We start from the raw sequence: 17,539 nt of genomic DNA, 5'->3' as shown, positions 1-17,539 counted from the left end.
AACCACCAAATCTGCGAGGGGAGAAAGCATAAGGACTCCGGAGCATAAGCTCCCCTTGTGCACTTTGATATTACAGGTTAAAAAGTTGCTGTGCAGCAATTTTGGATTGTGTCCTAACACATTTTATACTCCACAGCTAGTGGCACATATGATTTGAGTTTGAATGGCAAGAAAACTTTGGATAGTCATGAGAAAGCAGCTGCTGCTTCACTGCGTCTTTTGGCAGCATGTGGCTTCTTGCATGCAAGGTCATCTTTGCCTGCTGCTGCTCTGCTCTGAGGCAAGGTGTCTTCTGGCTCTACAGCATTAATGAGACATGGATGGTATTATCAGGCGTGGAGACGGACAACTGTCCTGTCAGACACGCAGCAAAATTATGCAAAATAATCCTGTGGTGATAAAAGTAAAAAGAAAACGCACAGTCACCTGCAGTGAGTTTTGTCCAATGTTCCTACTTCACGTCTGCTACAGAAATCCCTGTCTGCCTTCATTGCCTCCAACGGTTGCTGGTATACCTTCTTCTTCCACCCAAGCTTCATACCTGCTGTGATTGTGCAGTGAATGTAAGACTCACGCCTGAGGTGTGAAGATGACGTTTTAAAATGTGAAAAAGCTTGGGGGTGTTATGGCCAAACATATGGCCAAACATATGGCCATACTGTCTACAAGTGCCAGGTTTTACGTTCTGCATTGTGTGTATTTCTGAGTGTACTGTGTGTGTGTGTGTGTGTGTGTGTGTGTGTGACTGCTGCTCTGTGTCATCACTAGAGCTCCTTTAACGTTGCGGTGCTGAACGTCGGCGCCCCGGCAGCAGGTATGAATGCCGCCGTGCGTTCTGCTGTCAGAGTGGGAATCACTGAAGGCCACAAAATGTTGGCGGTCAGCGACGGCTTCGAGGGATTCTACAAGGGACATGTAAGAGAGAAAGTGATGTACACAGTACACCTATGTAGTGGACATATTTATTTACAGTACACATCATGTAATCTCAGTTCATTTTCTGAATGTATTAATTAGACTTGTTAAAGTGTCAGAATATACAGAAAAATACCTTCTAAAATAACTTATACAATTCACAATGATATAAAACAAGCAAAGAGTTTTTGTTGATTCATTTTCTGATCATCAACTAATCATTCCACCACTACATTTGTCCAGAATTAATGCCATTTTCTTCCAATTAAAAACTATTTGGATTTTTTTTAACTCTTTTTAGAAAATATTTGTACTATTATTATTTCACAGCAGTCAGTAAAGATTTGTATTTGTGATGTAATTTGGAGAAATAAGGAAAGCTCTCACCATAGACTGTATGAAAATCTTACCCATGGTGTGAAATATCTGCATCACTTACTCGAAAATCTAAAAATAGTTGTTCTCTTAATACGTCCATGGTTGGCTGCCATGTGCTTGTGCATTCTTTTTTACAGATTGAATTCTTGAATTAGGTGACCTCTTTTGCCCTGCAGTATTCACCTACTTATCAGAACAGTATGAAGAAATGTCATTGTACATGTAAGCGACTTTGAGTCTATGAAAAGCGCTATATAAATTCAATTTATTATTATTATTACATGTATATGAACGTGAAATCTCTACTAATCTAATGTGATCTTGCACAATAATGGTCTCAGTATTGTGAGAAGTTTATTCAGCCTAAAGACTGTAAATATTACAGTCACGCTGTGTACCTTGCTGCTCTGGGTGGCCATGTTACTCAAGTATGCACAGAACCTTATTCACCTGAACTTAAGGCAACATACCTTAAGACGTGATTGGTCAGGCCACTGTGCCTGTTCTCTGTGGCTGCAATGTCTTCACAATGCACCTTTCTATCATAAATGGCTTTAAGTACATATGATGTCTGGACACTGAATTATTGGCTGCTGAGGTCATAATGACTTTACTGACCAATAGCAGGGAGCAGGAAGTGGCGGTGCAGTCACTTTCCTCCCTCTCTGCTGCACAGCCTACAGTGATAAGACTAAGGCTGTCCAGATGAACAGTGCTACTTAGTGTAAGCCAATTACTCCACTCTCACACCAGCTGTACTGTACCGTGTATACACACACTAAGTCTTGGTTATACCTTGGTTATATACTGCATGCATGCTTTCCACACGCATACACTTGTTCAGCTGTGCAGAGAGTAGCTCTGACTTGTTGAAAGTGATGAAGCGAGGCGAGTTGTCGATGAAGGATTAGACTTGATTGAAAAGTTAAGCTGTGATCCCTGGTTTAAACCCCAACTAAGTAGGACACTGATCATAATGTAGAGCTGCTGGTTAAATGTAGCTACTATACGCCAGCACAGTATGGAGAGATGATCAGATATCACCACATTCTTGACAAAATACATCGATATTGATATTGTGACAATAATGTAGTGTTGACAATGATATTTTAGATAAATAATCATCAAACAACATTTCTAGTGAAATAAGAAATACAAAATTCCAGCTATTTACTCACTATTTTTATGCACAAAAATATTGTGATGTTAAATCAAATCGAAAATTGGTTGTGCAATATCATTTGAAGAATTCTTCAATTTATTGCACAACCAATTTTCTGAGACAATTGAATTAGTATGTGCTTATGTGTGTTATTATCTTTTTAGGCAACGTAATTGTATATCACGATATCTGGATATATGATTTCATCACAATATGATTCCATTGAAAGACGATAAATGATCCTTTTGAATTATTGCCCAGCCCTACGGCATAGTGACCGTACAACAGTACAATGACAAGAATATATCCAATAATATACAGGACAGGACTCCACTGATGAAGGGGCTTTAAAGGATCATACTGCCAGTTTTTCATGTTTTAGTGCTTTGATTACTAATTAGAAATTAAATTAAAGACATTAAGCAACCATATCTTATTCTGAAATCAGTGTCCCTGTTAGTCCAGATAATCCATAGACCGCCTGCAGAAAGTAGCTCTGATCAAATCTGTTGACTGTGAGGTCTGTGGATCTGTGACTTATCACCTCAATGTATACAAAAAGTTGAATATCTGCATAGTAAAGTAGTTTTAGTTCAAAATAAGGACAATGACAATGTGAATAATAATGACATCTTCCTATTTTGTAAAATCAGATCAAGGAGATCAAATGGGGAGATGTCGGGGGTTGGACTGGCCAGGGAGGCTCACTGCTAGGGACAAAACGGTGAGTTCAAGTGAGAAAAGGTGTAGGTTTGTAATCTGGACCTAAAGTGATAATACCGTAGATATTGTTAGTAATTTATATTCTGTAAACATTTTTCTTTCTTTACATTGCACGTAATGTAACATTTTCTAGAGTTTCTTGCTTACTCTTTTCAAATGTACCCTTGTTTTTGCATTGCACTCATGATTTCTAGCTTTAAATGATGAATTACATATAATAAGTGATGAATTACAACTCAGTGAGTGACGCAGATATTATATTACTCACCTCCCCCTGGAATATTAATCCTGTCTGAATAAGGGCTTAATCCTTCAATTTACTGTATATCAATAAAAACTTCTGGTTATTTTCCTTGCATGATTATGAATTTCATACATTGTCAGATTATATAACTGTACCCTAACTGACTATAAAAGAATAAAAGATTTTTAGGGTCTTAAGGGTAACACTAAAAAAACATTTTAACAACACAATTTCCTTTCTAAATGCTAGAACTCTTCCAGGCAAACATCTGGATAAGATTGCCGAACAGATTAAGATCCATAACATCAACGCCCTGCTGGTCATCGGAGGATTTGAGGTATGGAACTTTACCTGATTTTTGGGCATAATGGCAGTGTCTTATCTTGATTTCACAACATTGTGTCTTTCTGAACATGTTTTATCTTATCACAGAAAGAAAGAAAAACAAGCTTGTGTGTGCCAATATTAGTATTTCCTTAAACTTTAAAAATAGTTTTTCTGATTGTTGTATAGTTCTAATAATTGTATCAAAGCAGAAATTCTTGATTCATTTGAAAAGTTAACTTTGAATTATCTTCATTGGTCAGCGTTATTGTACCTGCTATACAACATTAATAAGCGTTCTCTTTTCAGTATGTTACATGCACTGTGTATTGTGTTTTTGAACATGGCTCATTTACCTGATTCCATTATGCAAACATGTCTCCAACTTCTGTAAAACCATATTTTCAGAATACATTTAAAACACATTTAACTGTTAGAGGCTCTCCAATATCTGTCCATATATGGTTATTATTTTAAGGCCAAGCTGCGAATCCAAAGCCTTTTGATGATTGAATTAAAAATCTAAATCATAAAGGTGATGTCAACCAAACGATGGGTTTATATTTATCAGTAGAGTGAACTAGTGTGAAACTGAATACTAAGTGTGCAAGTTGCATTTTGGGCTGGAAAAATTCCTCATTAACTTCCCTCACTAATTATAATGATTTTTGAATGTCTAAACTATAACTATAACAAAATACAGCCTTTTTTGACTTGGGCAGCTTGGCCAGAAAATGAACATTGTCTCCCTCCCTGTCTTTCTGTGTGTGGAGCTACTTCCTCTGTGTGCGTCACTGTCCTTTGTGATTGGCCTGGCTCTCTCCTCTTGGCTTCTCCCACCAGTACAGTCCTCCCAGACCTTTTGGTCCGTCCCACCCGCCATTGGTGTCTCTGATCTCTGACCAACAGGTCCTACCTACCTAACGCCCTCTTTATGTTTATTTCTTCGCTACATGTTCCTGAACACACCCAGACAGTGTTAATTTCAATTTACATACATTATAGTTCAGCACAGTTTTGGGTTTTTGTTGTCTATTGATCCATTCGCTTCCTTTCAATCTATACATTTCTGTATTGCTTAAACCATTTATTGTTTATTAATTCCATTGTCACTGAATTCAAATTAGTTATATTGAATTTTATTCAAATGTTTACCATGTTCGGCCATTACCAAAAGTGCCACTAACACTGCAAAATACATCAGCATTTAGTTTATACAGGAGCAGTTAAATACAATATTTAGTGTAAATCTCAACTTAAACAATGTAATCAAAGCAAATACAAAATTAAAGCTTATTGCCACTGTCAGGGCATTCATGTTATCCTGTTTGTTATATATATATACTGTATATATATATATATATATATATATATATATATATATATATATATATATATATATATATATATATATATATATATATACACAGTATATATTGCCCACAAAATCCTGAGCCACAATCATAACATTAAAACTGTAACTCTGAGGTAACTATGGTTACCCAGTGATGTCCAGTAGTCCCCAGTGAGAGCAACACGTTGTAAAGTTGTCTCTTTTGCGGTCCTCTCCTTTTCATATAACTGGTGTATTCTTCTTGTGATGGTGTGTCTTGAGGGAATCTCATACCTGCCGGTGATTCTCAGAATGTTTCTCAGACCGACGTCCTCCACAACACAAATGGGCCTGCAGTCTGTAGCTCTCCTCTTCACTATGGGCCTGCAGTCTGTAGCTCTCCTCTTCACTATGGGCCTGCAGTCTGTAGCTCTCCTCTTCACTATGGGCCTGCAGTCTGTAGCTCTCCTCTTCACTATGGGCCTGCAGTCTGTAGCTCTCCTCTTCACTATGGGCCTGCAGTCTGTAGCTCTCCTCTTCACTATGGGCCTGCAGTCTGTAGCTCTCCTCTTCACTATGGGCCTGCAGTCTGTAGCTCTCCCCTTCACTATGGGCCTGCAGTCTGTAGCTCTCCTCTTCACTATGGGCCTGCAGTCTGTAGCTATCCTCTTCACTATGGGCCTGCAGTCTGTAGCTCTCCTCTTCACTATGGGCCTGCAGTCTGTAGCTCTCCCCTTCACTATGGGCCTGCAGTCTGTAGCTCTCCCTTCACTATGGGCCTGCAGTCTGTAGCTATCCTCTTCACTATGGGCCTGCAGTCTGTAGCTCTCCTCTTCACTATGGGCCTGCAGTCTGTAGCTATCCTCTTCACTATGGGCCTGGCTCTCCTCTTCACTATGGGCCTGCAGTCTGTAGCTATCCTCTTCACTATGGGCCTGCAGTCTGTAGCTATCCTCTTCACTATGGGCCTGCAGTCTGTAGCTATCCTCTTCACTATGGGCCTGCAGTCTGTAGCTCTCCTCTTCACTATGGGCCTGCAGTCTGTAGCTATCCCCTTCACTATGGGCCTGCAGTCTGTAGCTATCCACTTCACTATGGGCCTGCAGTCTGTAGCTATCCACTTCTCTATGGGCCTGCAGTCTGTAGCTATCCACTTCTCTATGGGCCTGCAGTCTGTAGCTATCCACTTCACTATGGGCCTGCAGTCTGTAGCTCTCCTCTTCACTATGGGCCTGCAGTCTGTAGCTATCCCTTCTCTATGGGCCTGCAGTCTGTAGCTATCCACTTCTCTATGGGCCTGCAGTCTGTAGCTATCTCCTTCACTATGGGCCTGCAGTCTGTAGCTATCCACTTCTCTATGGGCTGCAGTCTGTAGTCCCCTTCATTGGGCCTGCAGTCTGTAGCTATCCTCTTCACTATGGGCCTGCAGTCTGTAGCTCTCCTCTTCACTATGGGCCTGCAGTCTGTAGCTATCCCCTTCACTATGGGCCTGCAGTCTGTAGCTATCCTCTTCACTATGGGCCTGCAGTCTGTAGCTATCCTCTTCACTATGGGCCTGCAGTCTGTAGCTATCCTCTTCACTATGGGCCTGCAGTCTGTAGCTATCCCCTTCACTATGGGCCTGCAGTCTGTAGCTATCCTCTTCACTATGGGCCTGCAGTCTGTAGCTATCCTCTTCACTATGGGCCTGCAGTCTGTAGCTCTCCTCTTCACTATGGGCCTGCAGTCTGTAGCTCTCCTCTTTCACTATGGGCCTGCAGTCTGTAGCTACCCTTCACTATGGGCCTGGCTCTCCTCTTCACTATGGGCCTGCAGTCTGTAGCTCTCCTCTTCACTATGGGCCTGCAGTCTGTAGCTCTCCTCTTCACTATGGGCCTGCAGTCTGTAGCTATCCCTCTTCACTATGGGCCTGCAGTCTGTTATCCTCTTCACTATGGGCCTGCAGTCTGTAGCTATCCTCTTCACTATGGGCCTGCAGTCTGTAGCTCTCCTCTTCACTATGGGCCTGCAGTCTGTAGCTATCCTCTTCACTATGGGCCTGCAGTCTGTAGCTCTCCTCTTCACTATGGGCCTACAGTCTGTAGCTCTCCTCTTCACTATGGGCCTACAGTCTGTAGCTATCCTCTTCACTATGGGCCTGCAGTCTGTAGCTCTCCTCTTCACTATGGGCCTGCAGTCTGTAGCTATCCTCTTCACTATGGGCCTGCAGTCTGTAGCTCCCCTCTTCACTATGGGCCTGCAGTCTGTAGCTATCCCCTTCACTATGGGCCTGCAGTCTGTAGCTATCCTCTTCACTATGGGCCTGCAGTCTGTAGCTATCCTCTTCACTATGGGCCTGCAGTCTGTAGCTATCCTCTTCACTATGGGCCTGCAGTCTGTAGCTATCCTCTTCACTATGGGCCTGCAGTCTGTAGCTATCCTCTTCACTATGGGCCTGCAGTCTGTAGCTCTCCTCTTCACTATGGGCCTGCAGTCTGTAGCTCTCCTCTTCACTATGGCATCTGTTAGCTTCTCTTGCCTTTGTTTATCTAGACTTCGCCCACACGCTGCATCTAGCGTAGTCTGCCGACGCGCCACTGTTTGTTTCATTGAATGATTTGCTGATATCAACGGTGTGTTTTGCATGTAGGTGATATTTCAGACTGGAAGTACTCCGGTGATAAGAAAATTCAACTTTGCAGTGGTTACCAATAACTTTGGTTCTGTTGACTGCGCCATCTGGAAGAACTTTAAAATGAAAATGGCCATGTTAAAGTTCCGTACTCTTCTCCATGTTCGTTGGTTTGTTTATCCGTCAGTTCTTTTCTTTTCTGGTTCCTGTAAGCGCGGCAGCAGTCAGCAACAGATTTTTACCAAATAAAAGCCTGTGAGCAACATACTTTTACAATAATAAAAGAAATAATAAAGACTGCGTTAATGCGCGCTAAAATAATTGTTGCCGTTAATTAATTAATGAGTTAATGCGATAATAACGTGTTAACTTGCCCAGCCCTAGTTCTTGATAAACACTGTTGTTCCACAATGCAATGCACGTAGGAAGTGGAAAAGCTACAATGCAACTTACATTTAAAACTAATTAGCTTCTACCCCAATGGTTTAGTTAAAACCTCTCCTATATCCTCATGTCCACTGTACTTGTCAAGACCCTGGTGTTTGGCCGCTTCACTTTTCGCCTACATCCCATTCCCGTTGTCTGTAAATCCTCAACAACAACAACAACCAATAAGACGCTGACTCTCACTGCTGCAGGCCTACGTGGGATTACTGGAACTCTCTGCTGCACGGGACAAATATAATGAGTTCTGTGTGCCCATGGTTATGGTCCCCGCCACCGTCTCCAACAATATACCTGGTTCAGACCTCAGCATTGGCTCAGACACCGCTCTGAATGCCATTACTGATGTAAGTGTGGCTGGGTTAGAGTGTGTGTGTTTGAAGTCAGACCTGACACACACACACACACACCATCCAGCCTGTGAGAGTTTGGGGCTTCGCTGATTCACAGCTCGCATCCATTCATTAACAATCAGAAGTTGGAATTTATTTGACAAGTTAAACCAAAACTCCTGCAACATATTGACAAAAATGATTTCGTCAATATCACTGCTGTAAAGTGTCAGTGGGCTGTAATATTTTCTGTGTAAACATGGGCAGCCTGACACTTATTAATCCAACCTGTACAGTAAGTAGGGTTTCCTTAGACCTAAATGGAACGTACAGACCTAACCCCCTGCTTTAACATAAACATGATATTATGATATGGTTATATCATAATAGTATATATATATATAGTGGTACAGTACACCTTAGAAGTATGAAAACAGAAACTGAAACACAATTCAGACTGGTGACACATGCTCAGGCAAAAATCCTAGAGGAAATGAATGGCTAATGGACATACATTTTTTTTAAATCCTTAAAATACAGCTTTATTCAGTTGATTATTAAGTTCACTGAGGTAGATGTTGCAGCTGCAGACATGCCCTACAACAGTAGAAACTCAGTCACAATTACCACAGAAGCTTCTGAGCAGGATCCAGCTGATGTCCACACACACACACACACACACACACACACACACACACTGCATCAGGACACATCCTTGCAGTAATACTGGTTGTTGTTGGAGGCGAGCTAGTCAGCGGAGGTCCCAGGTAAGTGCTAGGGCATGGAGTGACGTGGTGTGGCATGTTTTGGGCGCGTGGCCCTGCTGTGTTTGTGCGGCCCGCTCTGTGTTTGTTTGGGAAACAGCAGATGACGTTTGAACCCAGAGTTTGTTGAACCTGCTTTCTGATGCTCTGCTTGCATTAGAAATGGTACAGAGTCAGTGTGTTTGGAGAGTAAGTCTGCATGCTGTGTAGGCGTGTATAAGTCCAGCATCAATGTATGCACTCACCATGTCAGTCCTGTTATTGTTTGGAACCAGGCCAAGCCCTCTGTACATTCTTGTACATAAAAGGATACACAGCCTCTGGAGACCCACCCCAATCTTTATCTCATCGCGTCAACACCGCAATGTGTCAGCCAGGGTGACCCCCCCCCACTCCCCCTCTTAGCCAATGGGAAGCCAAAGCCCTCCAGCACCTGGAGAGAGCCAGCCAGCAACCACACACACATGTGACAGAGCTGTATCTTCATGGTCTTAGTTTAGATCAGGACTCCGTTTACTTTCAGCCATTGAACCTTCCATTTACTGTCCATCTTGGTGGTGAAGTGCTGGTGACTAGAATTGTTAATTACATTTGCAAACAAATATTTAACACAGGATTCTCAGGCTGATCTGACCATATCTTTAAAACAAAAAATTACTTCTAAAATGGCATTTAGATTATCTTTCACCAACTCTAGAGGGAAAGAGCACCATGTAACCCTTGTTGAACCAGCATCAGCTATGCCCAAATGTAACTGGTTAAGTTTTCAAATCTTTAATAGTTCGCATTTCTTGTGTAAAAACAAGATGTTGTAGACGTTATGAAACGACTCCAGAAACAAAAAAATAAGTGACGGAAAAGTGCGTTCATTTTTTGGTTAGCAACTGCAAAAATAGTACATTACATATGAAAATAAGTACATAGTGTATATACTGTACACAAGTAGTATGCAGCATCTAATTGGGACACAGCTTCATTTACAACCCAAATAATTTCAGTATGAAGATACAAGCCAAGGGGGCCACTGTGCACCATGAAGCACTCTGTAAAACACTGACAGGGTCACAGATATGTAGTGTTCCCCCTGTTGGTCTAACCATATATCACGGCCACCACCACCAGGCCTTTGAGTCCCTGCTGCAGCTGTACGAGGCCCGGGCCGACTATGAGGAGTTATGCATCCCGATGTGCATGTTGCCTGCTACCATTAGTAACAACGTGGCCGGCACCGACCTCAGTATTGGCGCTGACACGTCCATCAACGCCATTGTGGAGGTAAGGGCCCGTGGAAAAGAGGAAAATAACAGCTAGAGGCACCCTGTAGTGTTACTTGTCTTATAACATTGAGAATCCTAGTTTAACCTATGAACATAGCTTGATAACAGAATCAGTCCAGCTGAATTGTTATCCCAGTTCATCTCAGAAATGCATTAATAAAAAAAGAAAAAAAAGCTGTAGGCCTACGTGAGAACAGAAGTAAAACTACAATCTGTGAGTACACATTTTCCTGCTAATCCAAAATGCTGAACTCTGATGGCCATAATGCATTTGTATGTCAGTGGCTGTTGTAATGTTGTTTTGATGATCTTTATTTCGGAAGCAGTAACGTGGCAAACCCCTCCCTTCCTGCTGGGACAGTTTGTGTTTGAGGAGTGCATCACTGTGACATGTTCCAGTCTGCTTTTGTTTTACCTGCTGTACTGCTGACACCAGATGGGTGGAGTCTGTCTAATGTTGCCGATCATTGTGTTGTTCTTGATGGCAAACCAAAAAAAACAAAAACACAATGAGGTTTGCCAAATAAAGAAAGGAGACTGTATACTGTCCTGATTTAGCTATCCAGATGGTAGACTTCACTCATCTGGTTGGAACGACAGCCCAGTAAGCACAGGTCAACTCTGACCAATCACTAACCATCCCAACTCAGATCTCCACCTGCAGCCAGTGAGCTACTACACATAGTCATATTTTAGCACCACAAAAAAAGAAGTAACAATATTTAATGTTGGGCATATTAAGCCCATAATATGTCAATTTGACAGTTAAGCTTAAGAGTGCATGCCTGTAACCTTTTACAGGAAATACTAATTAAACTGCCTCAAGTTTTTCATATCTTGCAACAGTTGTTTTTTAGTTCAAACTAATATGTAGCTTTCCAGTAAATGAGCAGGTAGGTCAGGTGATTGGGGCAATTCCCTACATTTCAATTTATACTATACAGGGTTCATACATTTTGAAAAAGCTGGAAAAGTCATGGAGCATAATAATATGTCATTAATAAATGTATTTTCACGTCGTCTTAACCTCAACGTTCTATTCGGGGAGCGATATTATGAATCCCACTATGAACCACATAAATTGTCATTCATTTTACATTTAAACCTCTGAGGGTAAACTTTAACACTGATTAGTATTCTTATTGTATAATGTCGACTGACATTTTCAGGAACACATAGTCATGGAAATTTGCCAAAATGTCATGAAAAAGTATTGGTTAAAATGCGTATGAACCCTGACTATAAAGCCACAAAAGTAAATGATAAATTATGATTGATCTACTATTTTTACTATTCAGTCACAGCCTAGATTGGGTATGGATTTTGTTGTTATTTTAAACTTCATGTAAAACCTAATTCACTTACCTATTAATCTATCTCTCTGTCAATGGTTTCTAATCAATAAAGAGTTAACCTGTGCATCACTGAGACTGAGTGTTTGCTCTGACTCAGCATGGACTGGAACTTTGAATCATCTACTAAAGTAGAGCTGCAGCTGATCATCATCAGTTAATAACTGTTTAGTCTACAGACATAATGCTAAATTGACATAATGCAGAGTTTTGCAAAGCCTAAATTTCAGATTGTTTACTAGACTGATCACAGACCTAAAGAGTCAGAAGTATTTCACTAAAAATGTATATTAAATAGATAAAAGTGAAACATTTGAGAAATTGCAGCCAGCAAAAGCTCAGCATTTCCACTCATTGAGTTAATCATAGAAATACATTATTATGTGAAATGGCTGTCCCTTTCTGTTGATTAAATAACAGATGAATCATTTCAGCTCTACTTTGGTGAACATATCTACCATATTGTTAATAACTGTGTAATCTGCGTGTGTGATTCAGACATGTGATCGCATCAAGCAGTCAGCCAGTGGCACCAAGCGGCGGGTCTTCATCATTGAGACCATGGGGGGTTACTGTGGCTACCTGGCCACCGTGGGCGGTCTGGCTGCCGGCGCCGACACCGTCTACATCTACGAGGAGCCGTTTGACATCCGGGACCTGCAGGTCACAGATCCACTCTTATTATTCAGGAAAGATGTTTTAATGAGGCAGCATTTTCAATTAAAGGGCTACCATGACCCTTGTACCCCCCTCTTGTGTTTTCAGACGAGTACTTTCTTTTAATTTGCAAAGGAAACTCTTGTACTCTTGCACACTGTCTAACAAAATATATATATCAAGTTTAATAGTAGGCAGCGTATTTGGCCTGAAGATGGGCTAGTACCGTTTCTAGTACCCAAACGTTGCCTACTATTAAACATGATATATTTCTTGCAAGTTAGACAGTGTGTCTAATGTTGGACCTGCTTGTCCTCCACCGACGCGCCTCTCACATTGTATTTTTCTGTACTGCTTTCTTTTACAAACATCAACAGGAATGTCTCTACACCTGCTTTATATTTCATAACCCCAGTAGTATACATTCATATATCTTTTGAAATGTTCCGCCTGGCTTGGAGCTTCCCTCAGGTGATCACTACCTCAGCCTCGATGTTTCAGGAGGGCGCAGGTTACCCAGATTATGTTTCAGGAGGGTGCCCCCCCCCCCCTCTACACCCGTTGACTTTTTGATGTAGTACAGTTGAAGGTCTTTTATTTTGGGTTTGGATTTGAGTAGTTTTTGATTCTACTGCCTTGTGTGAGCCACTGTGTACTCTACAGATACTAATATTCCTAAAATACCATTAAGTGGTAAAAGAAGATTAATATAGATTGAATTTAATTTGGTTGTAAGTAAAATCATTCTTTATTTAATATTATTATTTACATTATTAATAGGCCAAAATCAAAAGCTTTAGCCGAGATAAAAAAAAACTTAAATGAGTAAATGTGTCAGGCAGATACTAAAAAAGTGTTTTAACTTTTAAAAATATGTTCTTCTAATGCAATTAGAAAATTGCTGAAATTATGAAAAATGAAAGCAAAAAAGAAAAAGTGAATATTAAAGATGAAAGGAGCCCAGGTTACAGATATGGGGCCCCCTGGTGGTGTAAATGTCACCCTGCACCTCTCCATTCTGTGGGGGGGGGGTTGATGAGACGGAGGCGTGTGATTTGCTCGTGCTGCTCCGGTCTAAAGCGAGCCTTGGCTCTCTCTGTGTGTTTTCAGGCCAACGTGGAGCATCTGACGCAGAAGATGAAGACGAGCATCCAGAGAGGCATAGTGCTCAGGTGAGTCTCCGGACTCTTCTACCACGCACTTTGGTCCTTTTTAAAATGCTTCCACTGCCGTTTCCTTTGCATTACCTGGGGGGATTGTATGTGTGTAGTTGTAGGACTGAGAGAGAGAAAACAACAAAATGAGTGTAAAAATATGAAATTTTGGTGATTCCGTGATGCGTCGTTGTAAATAAGTATTTGTTTCCAATGAATTACGCGAAACCAACTGGTCTTAAAATATGTTTGACAGCTAATCGACCTTACACACTTCACCTCATCTCATGTGTTGGGGCTATTTTAGTCCACTGCACCGCCACACTGTTTCAATTGCTCCCAGCGGGATGGAGGTCTCTGGAAATAGGACAAATGTAATATTGTGTACAGTGTGTAGGTGACATTGTTTGACTGTGCTGACGTTAGCACCTGCGTAATGTCATTATTACAAGACACACTTGAGCACAGGGGTGCATTGCAAGAGGCTGTGCAGGTGGACAGCAGCCTGATGCCCTGGCTCAAGGGCACTTAAGCACTGGGGGTATAGAGAACAACAGCTCGAGGACACTACATAGTCTGCTTGTAGAGCTGGTTCAGCCAAATTACAGCAATATCTCTGTTTTAATCTGTGTCCTTTACAATGAACATAATTCCCCGGGGATTATATTTTAGGTAGAAGGTAGTTCCAAAGAAAAGTGCTTACAGCTGGTCCTATTTCAGCGAACCAACCCTTTAACGAACCTGTTGCCCTTGTAATGTGTGTGTTTTAGAAATGAGAACTCCAATGAGAACTTCACCACTGACTTCATCTACCAGCTGTACACTGAGGAGGGGCGAGGAGTGTTTGACTGCAGGAAGAACATCCTCGGCCATATGCAGCAGGTTGGACACGCACACACACGCACCTACCTTACATGCTTTATTTTCACCAGCCGGAATCATGTTCAGAATGAATTGAGCGAGTCCATAAAATATCCATTTACTCTCCATAGTCGCAGGGAGCTGCAGTCTATCCCAGCATGCACTGAGAGAGAGGTGGGGTGCATCAGGGCGTCCACTAAATATTTTCAATTGGGTCTGGGTGATAATTCATTGATAATGTGATCTAATGGATTTTGTTGTCCAAACTAATGACAAACAAAGTGTAATCAATAACTAATGAGAGTTTTAGTGAAGATTTGTATTTGATATAATGCAGATTCTGTTGCATTATTCATCATTGTGATCTTTTACATATATTATACAGATATCCTTTATTAATTGTACTTCCTAGCCTTGCTTCAAACAGAACAATGCTTTCTGTCCTTTTCACAGGGAGGAGCTCCTTCACCATTTGATAGAAACTTTGGCACCAAAATTGCTGCTAAAGCCATCCAGTGGATCACACGCACGCTCAAGGAGTCTTACAAAGGAGGTAAAACATGCAGACAGTTGATTTCCTCTTGGTTCCTTGTTGTTCTGGATTCATCAGGGCTGTGTCTGGATCAGTGTCTGTGCATGGCTGGATTCAGCTTGTGTTTGGTTGTAAAGGCGGATGCTTGTCTTGGATGCAGGGCGAGTGTTTGCTAACTCGGAGGACACTGCGTGCCTGTTGGGGATGCGTCGCCGAGCTCTGGTCTTCCAGCCGGTGTCCCAGCTCCGGGACCAGACGGACTTTGTGTAAGAACCATTTTCAATTTTACTCTGTAGCAATACAGGCCCTTCATTTACGTTCCCTAAACAAACAACCAGCAATAATTGGAATAACGTACTGTACATTAGGGCTGCACCATATGAGGAAAATATGAAATGTGCGGTAACGTTGTTGAATACCGCGATTACTTGCGAAAAATAAACAGATATTAAAGTGTACTCAGTTCTGCGTATTGAACAAATTGAACATTGAATTGAGTATAAAAGACACCACTAAAAAAAGAAGACAGTTACATTTTAAAGGGCAGTTGGCAATGTTATGAAAAAGTCGTAGTATAGCATGTCGAAAAAGTCATCGCATAGTATGCCATAAATGTCCTGAAAAAAGTAAGTTTAATATGTCGAAAAAAACAGTTATAGTATAGTATGTCATAAAAAAAGGCGTGAAAAAAGTCATAGTATAGTAAGGCAAGGCAACTTTATTTATATAACATTTCAGCAGCAAGGCAATTCAAAGTGCTTTACAGAAAACATTAAAGAACTATTAAAAACTGTCAAAAAAGTCATAGTATAGTATGTGATAAAAAGTCATGATATAATACTGTATGTCATAGAAAAGTGTCAGAACATGTGCCACAATATGTCCTAGCCAGTGAGAATGTACGGTGTGTCTACATGAGTGACCTCCTCCTCTCCTCAGCCACAGGATCCCTAAAGAGCAGTGGTGGCTGAAGCTCCGCCCACTGATGAAAATCCTGGCCAAGTACAAGACGAGCTACGACGTGTCCGACTCGGGCCAGCTGGAACACGTGACCCGGGTCCGACCCAAGGAGACCAACACCTCGGCAGCCATCTGACCTGTCGCACTGCTGCAACAAGAACCCAGCTTCACACAACAGTGAACAACTGACCCACTGCAAAGAAATTAAGATAGATTGGAAAAGATAGTTGGTCATTTAAAAAGTTATATTGTAAGGTAAAGCCATTGCACTTTTCAGAAGGGATCTTCTATTTTTTAGATGGCTGGTAAAATTTAGTAAAAGTCATTTGGAATAGAGCTCTTTATGTAGTTTTAACAAGCTAGCAGAGCTGACATTGTATATCCCACATCCCCAATCAAAAGGTATTATATAATTAAAAAAAAAATATATATATATATATATATATATAAAAATAAGCACTCCTTATCATGCACTGTAATATTATTAAACTTTAAGTCCTGATAAAATGTAGTTATATCTAAAGACCTTTTAAACTACCTAGCTGAGCAAACACCCATGTTGTGTGACCACAGCGAGGCTGTGTATTATTGTATTGTATTATTTTCAACAGCACTTTGAGCCCCATAATTAATGTAATCCCCTAAATTGCTTCTAAAGAGATAACACATGCTGTCAATCTAACACCTGCTCACACCTTTACCAAACGGTCTACCATCTTGATTGTGAAAGGGAAATGTGAACTACAGGAGGTTTAGTGTGCCGAGCTGGCCATGTGTGTGTCCTATCACCTGCTAAGTGTGTGCGTGTGTGTGTGTGTGTGTGTGTGTTGTGGTGTTGCCTTAGCCGTTTGTATCCACCCTGGGCTTTTTATGTGGCATCCCATAGCGGTGTTTGTGAGTAGGGTCCTGTTGCTCTAGTTTGTCACTGAAGTGGAGAATGTGAACGAACTTGTATTAAGTTTATGTGTGTCCTCTCACAGAGTAATAAAACATTTATTGTGTGGAAAGTTAAAAAACTGCGTTTGTCAACGAGACTTCTTGAAGGGACTGAATCCATCCACATTTCAAAACATGATTTCCTTACCTCCAGTGGTGTTTTAACGTTGCTATATTTTGGTTTTATTTGTGGTGCTCACAGCTTTAAAAATATTTGTTAAAGTAAATAATTGACATTATGGGCTGTTGCTTTCCTGCAGAGTTAGATATGAAGATTGATAGCACTCTCATGACTCTGGTAAACCCAGTAAACTGGCAGAAGGTGGTTAGCTTAGCATAAAGCTAATCAGCTAACCCAGCTAGCCTGGTGCTGTAACCTTGTATCTGGGTAAAACAACACACTGGGGCTGTACGGGAGTCTTCGTGGAGTCTCAGCTGGTTGCCTGACAGAGATATATTTACCATGCCAACATCACGCCGGTGTCAATCTTATTTTACTCTGCAAGAAAGTGAATCTGCGCAGCTCCCAAATTCCTATTCCTTTTAAAAATTGACCATGTCTTTTTAGAATCGCTGTCTC

At 41.2% G+C, this 17,539-nt stretch overlaps 1 protein-coding gene across 4 annotated transcripts in view; it reads left to right on the top strand.

Annotated features, from left to right (window-relative positions):
• The window catches only part of LOC120567865 (ATP-dependent 6-phosphofructokinase, platelet type-like), a 40,255-nt gene extending 23,215 nt beyond the window's left edge, over window positions 1-17,040 (top strand). For 2 of the 4 annotated variants that reach the window (XM_039814945.1, XM_039814947.1), the window contains exons 13-22: window positions 769-915; window positions 3,109-3,179; window positions 3,672-3,759; window positions 10,353-10,505; window positions 12,358-12,522; window positions 13,627-13,688; window positions 14,441-14,552; window positions 14,985-15,084; window positions 15,224-15,329; window positions 16,003-17,040. In XM_039814945.1, coding sequence (XP_039670879.1) covers window positions 769-915; window positions 3,109-3,179; window positions 3,672-3,759; window positions 10,353-10,505; window positions 12,358-12,522; window positions 13,627-13,688; window positions 14,441-14,552; window positions 14,985-15,084; window positions 15,224-15,329; window positions 16,003-16,159 — 1,161 coding nt within the window. In that variant the 3' untranslated portion in view covers window positions 16,160-17,040. Of the gene's footprint in view, window positions 1-768; window positions 916-3,108; window positions 3,180-3,671; window positions 3,760-8,328; window positions 8,482-10,352; window positions 10,506-12,357; window positions 12,523-13,626; window positions 13,689-14,440; window positions 14,553-14,984; window positions 15,085-15,223; window positions 15,330-16,002 lie in introns of all 4 variants that reach the window. The other 2 variants (XM_039814948.1, XM_039814946.1) reach the window with 2 other exon arrangements.
• Window positions 17,041-17,539: the final 499 nt, after the last annotated feature.

Source organism: Perca fluviatilis, chromosome 11, assembly GCF_010015445.1.
Source record: "Perca fluviatilis chromosome 11, GENO_Pfluv_1.0, whole genome shotgun sequence".
Classification (NCBI taxonomy): Eukaryota; Metazoa; Chordata; class Actinopteri; order Perciformes; family Percidae; genus Perca; species Perca fluviatilis.
This window is presented reverse-complemented; position numbering and strand designations above follow the sequence as displayed.